Source organism: Thalassophryne amazonica, chromosome 4, assembly GCF_902500255.1.
Source record: "Thalassophryne amazonica chromosome 4, fThaAma1.1, whole genome shotgun sequence".
Taxonomy (NCBI): Eukaryota; Metazoa; Chordata; class Actinopteri; order Batrachoidiformes; family Batrachoididae; genus Thalassophryne; species Thalassophryne amazonica.
Genome location: NC_047106.1, coordinates 63,249,817 through 63,262,226, shown reverse-complemented (window position 1 = coordinate 63,262,226; position 12,410 = coordinate 63,249,817). Strand labels below are relative to the sequence as shown.

The 12,410-nt window shown below is 38.9% G+C and overlaps 1 protein-coding gene across 5 annotated transcripts in view; it reads left to right on the top strand.

Annotated features, from left to right (window-relative positions):
* fli1 (Fli-1 proto-oncogene, ETS transcription factor) overlaps nucleotides 1-12,410 on the top strand; it is a 134,484-nt gene that overhangs the window by 64,670 nt on the left and 57,404 nt on the right. For all 5 annotated transcript variants that reach the window (XM_034168003.1, XM_034168007.1, XM_034168004.1 and 2 more), the window contains one exon: nucleotides 5,477-5,545. In XM_034168003.1, coding sequence (XP_034023894.1) covers nucleotides 5,477-5,545 — 69 coding nt within the window. The remainder of the gene's footprint in view (nucleotides 1-5,476; nucleotides 5,546-12,410) is intronic.

Sequence of the window (12,410 nt, the reverse complement as noted above, 5' to 3'; positions counted from 1 at the left end):
TGTGCTCTTACACTGGCTGTGTGGAATTATTTTTCTATGGGGAGCTGCATTTGATTGCTGTGCGGGGACCCGGCTTCATACAATGGCTCTCCTGTTCAGAGGCCCCCAGCTTTCTAAACTCGACCCAGAGCCTTGGGGGTGCTGTGGAGTAGGTAGGACTGGGAGGGGTGGGGGTGTTGGGAGTTTAGAATACATTTGTGGAGCACCCACCCTACACACACACACACACACACACACACACACACACACACACACACACACACACACATACACTCACTAAAAAAACAGACCCCATACTCTGCCACCATGGGCCCCATCACCCCCCTCTTGCCCCCAACACACGCTACACCACTATTACTACAAGTTTAGTAAGAATACTGCATTTACTGATCAACAAACAATTGTGGTTGATGCAGTTTTCTACAAGTTATTTTTAAGATCTTCATATTAAAAAAAATCTCGCCCTCTAAACAAAATTTTTCTGCCTTACTAAGTCTTAACACTTTGCAGCTCTTGTGTTTTCTCTGTGAATTTTTGGGTCTGTTTTTCCACTCGCTGATTTATGCCTGGGGCAGCTAAAATTAAGAGAGCATTTTGGTGCCGCCCAGGGTGCCTGTGTCAGCGCAGGAATGCAGTGCAGAGTTCTGCTCCATAAGGTGAAATGAATAGCCATCTGCAGTGTTCCCGCTTTGACTTTATTATGGAGAAATAACATTTGCAGCAAAAATGCCGGCAGGTTTTGGGGGTGTCTCCTGTTAGATTTGTTTTATTTGGAACCAGGTTTCAGTGTAATTTTTTTCATTACCCAATTATTTTTTCAGGCAGAAAAGGAACACGATTTTAGAAAAGGGCATATTGTAATATTGCTGTACCTACTACTGCCACCTAGTGGCTATTGCTTTGTTTGAGCTCAGTTATTTGGTAGTCAGATGTATTGTGTTAAGCCCCCCCCCCCCGTGACCCATGATTGGAGTAAGCAGGTATAGAAAATGAATAAATGGATGGATGGATGGATTGTGTCAATGATGTCTGGGCTTTAATGCATCTAACAGCTGGCTTTTAAATACTAATTTACAAAATATCAAGCAAACACAGTCTACCATTATTCATTCTGTTTCATTCAGTCATTGGGTGTTGCTTTACAACAATATTAAAATTGTAGGCTATGTAATAATTACACTCAACTACACTGCTGTAATTCTATTCGTTAACATCAGTCAATAGATATGGAAACCCAGCCCCTTTTAATCTCGACAGGCAGCATTAAAAGTACCTTATAATGTAAAGATTCAAATATTCTAGCAACTGTCAATGTAACAGGAAGTGTTGTCAGTAACCAGAAAATCACCTGAAATACACCTGAATAAAATAACGGCATCAATTGTTTATCAACTTCTGGCACAGTGTCAACAACATGTTAAAAAAACTTAAATTTGATATTTACAATTAGCTTGTTTTGACTGGTTGCTGGTTGACTTTGTCTCAGTTGGTAAAGGGGTTTCATGGTCATCAACTTGGTGGGTTCAAACCCAAAATGCTGCTGAGTATTGAAATATCTTTGTGCAACACACTCAACCCTAAAAATTCTCCACCTTGGGGCACATGGACCCCACATAAAAATGATGACATGATGTGGAGAAAGTTAATAAAATAAATAACACTGAAAAAGTTAAAAACATATTAATATTTGCTGGGCATATAGCATTCTTCTTTAATCAAGTGAAGCAGGCCGAGTTTTTCTGTCATGACAGTTTTTCTTTTTTTTTTATCCAACATAATTGAGTGGGATAGTATACAAATTATGAATGTTTATGAGTTCAATGGTAGGAATGTTTCATGAGGTGAAAGCTGGAACATACCATTCAAAGAGGCAAAACCGAGTTGAATGGTATGTTCCAGCTTTCACCAAATTAAATATTCGTTCCATTGAAAGAAGGTAAAAACATTCATTATTTGTTTTATATAATGGCTGAAATAGATCCTTGTCGTTTGATATTTTATTAATTTATAAACAACAGAAAAGGGACTTACATTTTGGTGTTCCACTGCTGCTAAAGTCTAAATTGTGACGTGTAGTCCGGTGATGCAGTGCACTGACTTCAAACTTCCATTAAAAAAAAAAGACTTTGTGTAGTTCCTCAGTCCAGCCAAAAGTCACGTCAGCTTTTTAACTTTTCATCTGAACAGTTCTTCATGCATCCAGACGGCTGTGTGTGTGTGTATGCGTGTGTTACAAGAATTAGCACCGTCAGTTAGCTCAATCAAATCATCGTCTTGCTTGTGTCGTTGTCCTGTGCGTGTGTGCATACTCACACAACCGGGTCATTGCTTGTGTGCACGTGTACTACAAAAAAAGACTGTGTACGTCCTCAGTGCAGTGAAAAAAAAGTCACATCAGAAATTAGTCCATTAGTCATTCTAACTTCCTGCTAGCAGCCTCTGGACAGTGCAGTGGATTTGTTTTGTTTGTGCGTGTGCGTTTTGTGTGTGTGTTTGTGTGTGTGTGTGTGTGTGTGTGTGTGTGTAGGTGTGTGCATGTGCAGAGTGCAATGGTACCAAACGTAAAGGACCAAATTTGCAATCTAAATGGAACCAAACTGCACTCTAAATGCAATGCAACACAAATGGGATGAATAATCCATGTCATGTGACATACAAAGCACCAATCAAATGACAAGGAACCACTCAGCTGTTATATAACATTACTAAAAAACAACAAAAACAATATAACCACTAATTGTCTTGTTTGAAGAAGAGCTGAATGATGCCCCCCCTGTGCACGCTATCTCCTCCTCCCCCCTCGTCATTCTCACCGTTCCTCTAAGCTTTTTTGGAAACGGGAGCCTTTAAACTTCTGAATGTGTCAACATCTACCTACACTGACACTCTGAATTATTTTAATGAAACATTTTAATTGAGTTTTTTCCTTTTAGAGCGGAGAGAGAGAGACGCACAGCGTCTCCACTCTGATCTGTTTAAAGTGCTGAAAGCAGCTAACTATTGCTTTCACCAAACTCTGCCGCTCAACTGTTATTTCTTTAATTATTGGGTTGAACTAGCAAAATAAAACAAAAGTATGACACTATAAGCTTGAAATATGATCAAATTCAGCAACATTTCAGTTCATTTTTTGTAAAATCCATGCCAGGTGAGAGAGCACTGGGCGGTACCACCCGGCGCTGCCCACAATAGCTAGAACCCTGGTCTAAATGTTGCTCGGAGACATTAAGTCATTCAGTATCACAGCTGTAAACATTCTCATGAAGAGTGTTTCAAAGTGATTGATTTGCTTTAATTAATAGGTTCTGGAGTAATATCTTCACTGATTGAACATACTCATTAAAAGTGCACTCGTCTTCAAGGAGTCTCATTTATGAAATCTCTCATCTTTGTGCAGCAGTTTCAGTGTTTTATGAGCTAATTATTACCTCTGCCAACAAAGTTGGAGGAGGTTATGTTTTTGCCCCTGTTTGTTTGTCTGCTTGTGAACAGCCTGGAGCCCACAATTTTTCATATTTTTCATATATTGTTATGACATTTTTACTGAAGATTCATATTCTTTTGTGGACATTTGAATTTCATATGGAAAAGCCCATTTGGTGTACATTTTGTATTATTTCTCAATCAAAAGTGCCTCACTCACTCTCATATTTCTGTTATGGATTTACCTACTCCACCAAAATTGGATGGAGGTTCCCATGTTATGCTTGTTCGTCTATCTTGCATTCATCAGTCAGAAACCAAGTGCCAAAAAGCAGTGTCAAATTGTGCATAGCAGAGATAACCATTGTTCTGTAAAAATGACCTGAAAAAGTATTCAGAAACTGAAAAAGGTGAAACAAATCCTGACAACACCACAAAAAAACCTAGGATTCAAGTGCATGAACTAAATACATTTGATTACATCTAATTCAGCTTATGAATTTTTTTTTTTTTCAAGGTAAAATTTTGTGGAATTGGAAACTAGTGTTGGCAGAGGTTTGCACTTTACGAGCGCAGTGCTCTACTTCAGTATGTGTCTATTCAGTTTGTCTTCACTCGAAAAAGGAATGAGTTTGAGAGGCAGGTGTCTGAAATTACAGCATAATTTACAGCGCATGTACACTCAGGGCTGTCATTCCACCTAACTATGCTGTCTGTGCTTAACAGCAAACCATTCACAATATGGATATACAAAACATATGGTTAGATTATCTTCACTAAAATAAAAATATAATCGCAGTACTTTCATTTTTGCTGCCATTTTCCATAAGTTGCATTAAAAATCTCAGATGTCTAGGCACACAAAAGGATTATTTCTCTCACGTTTTGATCAGAAATTTCTTAGAACCTGTGTTAGTAAGTAATTTATCTTTGCCAGAATAATCCATCGTCCTGGCAGGTGTGGCATATAAAGATTAAACAACATGATTATTGCACAGATCTTGAAAAAACATTATTACGAGTTGAGTAAGCTGGATGTGGCGGACCTGGGCATGTGTAGTTTCATGTGGTACGCAGTTGTGATGCCGGTTGGATGAAATTGTCTTATGGTAGTGAAACTCATTGGTTTAATTTATGAACCTGCTCATTCCCCTTAAGAGTTGCCGGGAGCGGGGGGGGTGGCATGGAGCCTTAACTAGTGGTCACTGGTTGAGAGGTGAGGTACATCCTCTACAGGCTGCCAGCCTACTGCAAGGCCAACACATATACAGGCAAACGCATTCACACTATCACTCACACCTACAGTCAATTTAGATTCACCAATTTCCCTCACTTGCATGTCTTTGGAAGTGGGATGAAGCCGGAGCACACAAACATGGGGAGAACATGCAAGCTCCACACAGAAAGGATCAGGTTGGATGTGACCAACCTGGTCTCACTACAAGTTGTGCTTCAGCAGCACGAAATATACATTAATCTATTGGTTCGTGACATTGTGATGAAAAGTGCCTCATTTTCGTCACGGCAGCACAAATTCTTTCTCATTCATTCCGTGATGGCTGCACAAAATTAAAAGTGAAGCGGGGGGGTCGTGGTGGTTATGGTTAGGGTGGGGGGAAGGAGTAAGATTAGGTTATGGTTAAGGTTAGGGTTGGGGGTGGGAGTAGGGTTAGGAATAGTGAGTTATAAAAAGCTGTCACAAAAATTTGACTAATTTTGTCACGGGAGCACAAAACAAAAACGTGAGACTGGGCTGATGTGACACAACAGTGCTAAACACTAAGGCACCCTTCTGCCCAAGTAGGGAACTGAACACTTAGTTCTGGGCAAAGGGCTGATTAACATGGATTTGAATGTATTTTTAAAAAACAAAAAGATAATTTAGCTTTTTGAGTGTGTCAAAGAAATCTTACACCTTTCCCTTCAGTGCAAAAATGCAAATGAAATGAAGTGTTAGATTCATATTTTTGTTGACTATACACATTGTCCAAAATCAGAAAAGTACATAACACAACCAAACTTCACTGTTTTCTTTTGTCCCTTTTTGTTGCAGGTAGCTCATCATTATCCTACAACACGCCATCTCACACGGATCCATCCCCACGCCTGGCTACCAAAGAGGGTAAGAATGAACCCTTTACTCTTTCTTCTTTGGCTTCTGTTCATTAAACTGGTCAGTTTGAACATAATTGCATGGTTCAAATATGCAGCCTGCTTCCTATTGACTGATCTGAAGCAAAGTATCATGTTCAAAACCTCAGTCTTAGAAAAGTAGATACAGAAAATTGAAGCCAGAGCAGTCAGTTCACACAGCACTGTTGATTATACAGCTCTGGGCAGGTGCACCTTTTGTGGCGAATAATACAAACTAAAGCACTTTAGCAGCCTGCACCATTCAGCACCAACACATGAACCATGATAAAACACATCAGGGGGGCTCAGAATAGAGGGAGAACAACAAGGGGACAAAAGCAGTGATGACTTCTTTCCAGATCAGCAGGAGCAGGAGGCCAGACTGTGAACATAGTTGATTATGGAAAAGGATGTGATATTCATGAATGTGGCTGTGTGTCGCAGACAGGTGCTGCAGAGACCGTGTGTACGATAAATGCGACAGGCGGAGTTGATGGAGTGTGTCACTCCAGAGTGGAAAATGATGTGACAGTGTGTGCAGTTGGAGTTTTCAGTGCTTTCTTTGAACTTTTGGATAGCAGAAGGTTTGTAAAACATATTTCTGGAACATAAAAAAAACACCCAAGTTTTAATTAATTTTCTGTTTTATGAAATCTATATAGGGTCAAAATGATGCTAAAATATACAAACAGGAAACCCAACATTTGACTGAATGTCAGTTGGAAAGGTTCACCTTGATCAGATGCTTGTGGTAGCCATTAGCAAGCTTCAGGCAGATTTCTGGTTGGATATTTGATCAATCTTCATGGCAGAACTAGTAGAATTCAAATTGTTGCTTTTCTGGCACTTACTTAACTTTTAAGCACGGCCCACATATTTTGTACAGGGTTGATTTCAGGACTATGTACCCTACTGGCCATTACCTTGTTTTATCCATTCCAGAACTAGATTTGATGTATGTTTGGAGGTACGTATTGTCATGTTGAAAACCCATCTACATATGTCCAAGGTTCAACTGTCAAGCTGATTGTTTGACGTGCTGAAGAACTCTGAGGTATTCCTCATTCTTCATTATTCCAGCCACAATTTACAATGTGCCAGTTCCAGTGGCAGCAAAACAGCCCCTAAACATGATGGTACAATATTCTTGAAATTAAGTGCCTCACCCTGACGCCTCCAGACATACCTCTGGTTATTATAGCCAAACAACTCAAACTTTGTCTCATCTGAACACAAGACTTTTCTTTGTCCACATGGGCAGGCAAACACTTGAGATGAGTTGGAAGATATCAGTTTTCAATCAATCAATCAATCAATCAATTTTTTTTTATATAGCGCCAAATCACAACAAACAGTTGCCCCAAGGCGCTTTATATTGTAAGGCAAGGCCATACAATAATTATGTAAAACCCCAACGGTCAATACGACCCCCTGTGAGCAAGCACTTGGCTACAGTGGGAAGGAAAAACTCCCTTTTAACAGGAAGAAACCTCCAGCAGAACCAGGCTCAGGGAGGGGCAGTCTTCTGCTGGGACTGGTTGGGGCTGAGGGAGAGAACCAGGAAAAAGACATGCTGTGGAGGGGAGCAGAGATCGATCACTAATGATTAAATGCAGAGGCCAGGGCAATGCCATCCAGAGTAAGGATCTGGTGAGACACCATGTTTCTAAGATTTGTGGGGCCAAGTACAATAACTTCAGTTTTATCTGAGTTTAAAAGCAGGAAATTAGAGGTCATCCATGTCTTTATGTCTGTAAGACAATCCTGCAGTTTAGCTAATTGGTGTGTGTCCTCTGGCTTCATGGATAGATAAAGCTGGGTATCATCTGCGTAACAATGAAAATTTAAGCAATACCGTCTAATAATACTACCTAAGGGAAGCATGTATAAAGTGAATAAAATTGGTCCTAGCACAGAACCTTGTGGAACTCCATAATTAACCCTAGTCTGTGAAGAAGATTCCCCATGTACATGAACAAATTGTAATCTATTAGACAAATATGATTCAAACCACCGCAGCGCAGTGCCTTTAATACCTATGGCATGCTCTAATCTCTGTAATAAAATTTTATGGTCAACAGTATCAAAAGCAGCACTGAGGTCTAACAGAACAAGCACAGAGATGAGTCCACTGTCCGAGGCCATAAGAAGATCATTTGTAACCTTCACTAATGCTGTTTCTGTACTATGATGAATTCTAAAACCTGACTGAAACTCTTCAAATAGACCATTCCTCTGCAGATGATCAGTTAGCTGTTTTACAACTACCCTTTCAAGAATTTTTGAGAGAAAAGGAAGGTTGGAGATTGGCCTATAATTAGCTAAGATAGCTGGGTCAAGTGATGGCTTTTTAAGTAATGGTTTAATTACTGCCACCTTAAAAGCCTGTGGTACATAGCCAACTAACAAAGATAGATTGATCATATTTAAGATCGAAGCATTAAATAATGGTAGGGCTTCCTTGAGCAGCCTGGTAGGAATGGGGTCTAATAAACATGTTGATGGTTTGGATGAAGTAACTAATGAAAATAACTCAGACAGAACAATCGGAGAGAATGAGTCTAACCAAATACCGGCATCACTGAAAGCAGCCAAAGATAACGATACGTCTTTGGGATGGTTATGAGTAATTTTTTCTCTAATAGTTAAAATTTTGTTAGCAAAGAAAGTCATAAAGTCATGACTAGTTAAAGTTAATGGAATACACAGCTCAATAGAGCTCTGACTCTTTGTCAGCCTGGCTACAGTGCTGAAAAGAAACCTGGGGTTGTTCTTATTTTCTTCAATTAGTGATGAGTAGAAAGATGTCCTAGCTTTACGGAGGGCTTTTTTATAGAGCAACAGACTCTTTTTCCAGGCTAAGTGAAGATCTTCTAAATTAGTGAGACGCCATTTCCTCTCCAACTTATGGGTTATCTGCTTTAAGCTACGAGTTTGTGAGTTATACCACGGAGTCAGGCACTTCTGATTTAAAGCTCTCTTTTTCAGAGGAGCTACAGCATCCAAGTTGTCTTCAATGAGGATGTAAAAACTATTGACGAGATACTCTATCTCACTTACAGAGTTTAGGTAGCTACTCTGCACTGTGTTGGTATATGGCATTAGAGAACATAAAGAAGGAATCGTATCCTTAAACCTAGTTACCAGCGCTTTCTGAAAGACTTCTAGTGTAATGAAAACTTATTCCCCACTGCTGGGTAGTCCATCAGAGTAAATGTAAATGTTATTAAGAAATGATCAGACAGCAGGAGTTTTCAGGGAATACTGTTAAGTCTTCTATTTCCATATCATAAGTCAGAACAAGATCTAAGATATGATTAAAGTGGTGGGTGGACTCATTTACTTTTTGAGCAAGCCAATTGAGTCTAATAATAGATTAAATGCAGTGTTGAGGCTGTCATTCTCAGCATCTGTGTGGATGTTAAAAATCGCCCACTATAATTATCTTATCTGAGCTAAGCACTAAGTCAGACAAAAGGTCTGAAAATTCACAGAGAACTCACAGTACGACCAGGTGGACGATAGATAATAACAAATAAAACTGGTTTTTGGGACTTCCAATTTGGATGGACAAGACTAAGAGTCAAGCTTCAAATGAATTAAAGCTCTGTCTGGGTTTTTGATTAATTAATAAGCTGGAATGGAAGATTGCTGCTAATCCTCCGCCCCGGCCCGTGCTACGAGCATTCTGACAGTTAGTGTGACTCGGGGGTGTTGACTCATTTAAACTAACATATTCATCCTGCTGTAACCAGGTTTCTGTAAGGCAGAATAAATCAATATGTTGATCAATTATTATATCATTTACCAACAGGGACTTAGATAGATAGATAGATAGATAGATAGATAGATAGATAGATAGATAGATAGATAGATAGATAGATAGATAGATAGATAGATAGATAGATAGATAGATAGATAGACAGACAGACAGACAGACAGACAGACAGACAGACAGACAGACAGACAGACAGACAGACAGACAGACAGACAGACAGACAGACAGACAGACAGACTCCAAAACAAATAGCAACTTTTAAATAACTGCTCTACATTGTTCTTTATCAATGATGCAGTATGAACTTTACACTGAATATACACTTAGGGACTGATTTAGTGAGTGATAGCATCTATAATTTGCGAGTAAGAAACCTTGGGTTTCATTCATTCATACCATTCATACCATATGCAGAGAGGCCACTACCTCCTTATACACACAAAAAATAAAATTCCGTGGAAGATCGGGCATCGTTCATGCTTGTTTCTTTAAGAGTAAATGTCTCTAAGCATAACAGGTGGACCACACACAGACACCCAAATTGGAGTGTTTGTGCATACAGCTGTACACACAGGATGCACAGCATGTGAGCATGCTAATGCGCTGGCTATTACAACAAACAAACAAACAAACAAAAAAAACATTCAGACATTTAATTACACTATGTAACACAATTTTTGTTCCTGGCTTCTAAGTGTTATATTTCAACTGCTTATGTCTAACGTCTATGGAAAAATGACTACATTCAGCACAAACTTTGATTTTATTTTTTTTTTTTAACGTTCTAGAAAGTTCTAAACGTTTCTTGAAATTTCTAGATAATTCTGGAAACTTCTAGAAAATTCTGGACAGTTCTAGCAGTTAAAGAATATTCTAGAAGACTACTCAGTAGTAGTGAAGGCGAATCGAGAATATTCTTGAAAACAGACAAATTTCAAAATATCATTGTCCTGATCACAGAAGCAAAGTTTCTGTGGAATAATAGCTATTTTCTATTTATTTAAGGCATAACAGGTTAGGAAAACACACTGTGTACCCAGGAACAAAACAAAAATAAAAATTTGTTACATAGTGTTATTGTTCTGTCCATGAGGGTGGTGGCCAAGTGTTTAGTACGCATGGTTTCAGTGTGGAAATATCCCACTTCAAACCCCACCCCTGCCACATTTCCCTGTGTAATGTGGAGTTGCATCATGAAGGGCATCCGGTGTAAAGGGCCTTTCACACTGAACGCGTCAGAAGCACCAAAAATCGGTCTAAAAAGCATTATTTTCAATGAGACGCGTTGCTTTTTAGACGCGTCAGAAGCGTTGCGTCAAAAGCCAAGCTAAACCGATGCTTCTCATGGGAGCGCACATTGCTGCTTGTCGGCAGGCTGACACGGTCAAAGTTCAATCCAATCCAACTTTCTACACTCTGAGCTGTGACGTACCTTCGCGTTGCCCAATAGGAACGATGCGTCGGGCCAAAACATGGAAGACTCTTGGCAGAAACCACTGATCTCTACAAAATGGATCAGTGCAGAAACCACTGATCTCTACAAAATGGATTGGTGCAGAATCCACTGATCTGTACAAAATGGATTGATGCAGAAACCACTGATCTGTATAAAACATTAACGTGTGACAGGACTGCTCATTTATAGAGCAGTTTTCTGAAGAAAAATCATTGGAAATGTTTTTTTGTTGTTGTTACCTCAAAATTTCTGATTACTGTTAAAAAAAAGTTTAGAACACTTGTAATTAAAGTAGCTAAATAAATCAATAAATGGTTGTTTAGAAACCTTTCATCTGTAAATTAAAACCACCTGTTATTTCAGATTAGATAATTTATTGTTTAAGATAAGGAACCTTGGACATTTATTTTTAGACAAATAAAATAACATGGAAACTTGTACATTTTTTTTTTAAGTCTGGTAGATTATTTATATCTCATTTCAACCAGAAAAACAGACACTAAATAAATACAAATGTTTATTATAAATGCAACAGGAAATAATTTAACAATGACTGCAGTGTGACTGTAAAGTAGGATTTCTGTGACATAAACCTCATGATGTTTTTTTTTTTATATATATATAGTCATTTAAACTTGTAATTTCGTCAAAATATGTAATTGCCTTTAATGTTGTTATCAGGACAGAGTCATTTCTAAAATATGAATTTGAGCACAATAAGTGGAGAGCTTCTACCTGTACAAATGTCTTTTGACTTTGATTCGTGGACATTTTTAATGATCCGTTCATTTATTGTTAAAATATAAAATGAAACAGCTTTTTAAAAAATAATAAAATTGTTGCTGTTCAAAGACCCTTTTATTTAGAAGCAGGTGATGTTATGCTGGATTCTCGGGACCAGATGATGGTCTCTTCTGCAGCTTTGAACTCTGGTGGTGTTGCTGAAGACACTTTGTCCTATTTTGAAGAGCAGAGATGTTTTCTTTCGACTGGACTTTGTGGTCTTCAGCTCATCAATGGAAGTTTGGTTGTCTGCACAGCAAATGTTCCTGATTGGGACAAATAAAATATGTCTTTAAATATAAAGAAACACTAAACAGTTTATATATAAAAAAGGCAAAAAAAAAAAAACCCAGCAAAAAGGATGGGAAAAAACACCCGAAAAGATAAGTTATTTAAAGTTGAGCTTTTGTGGTGTCTGAAAAAAGCTTTAGCTTTATTTGATAAAAATAAGAAAGACTGAACCATCTACAAATTAAAGCGTTCACTCAGATCAACTGTGCTAAAAGGCTAAGCTAACGTTGGCTGATCAATAAACCTTCACAGCAGTGCAGAAATGTCACGTTTTACTTTTATTTTATCCTCACCTCGATAAAGCTGCAGAACTAACCACTGTTGGGCAAACTGGGACTTTGCATACATCCAAAAAGTGGGAGATTTCAGAGTGAGTGGGTCTGCTCCATACCCCCGGCTGCCTGCCTCGGCCTGCCCAGGAATGATGCCTGAAGGCCGGCTTCTCCGTGCGGGTCGGCCCGCTGTCGCGGTTCGATCGATATCCTACCAAGTCGTCAGTCCTCCCTCGGTCGGCGTCACTCCGAAAAGTAGCTGAAATAAAGCTTC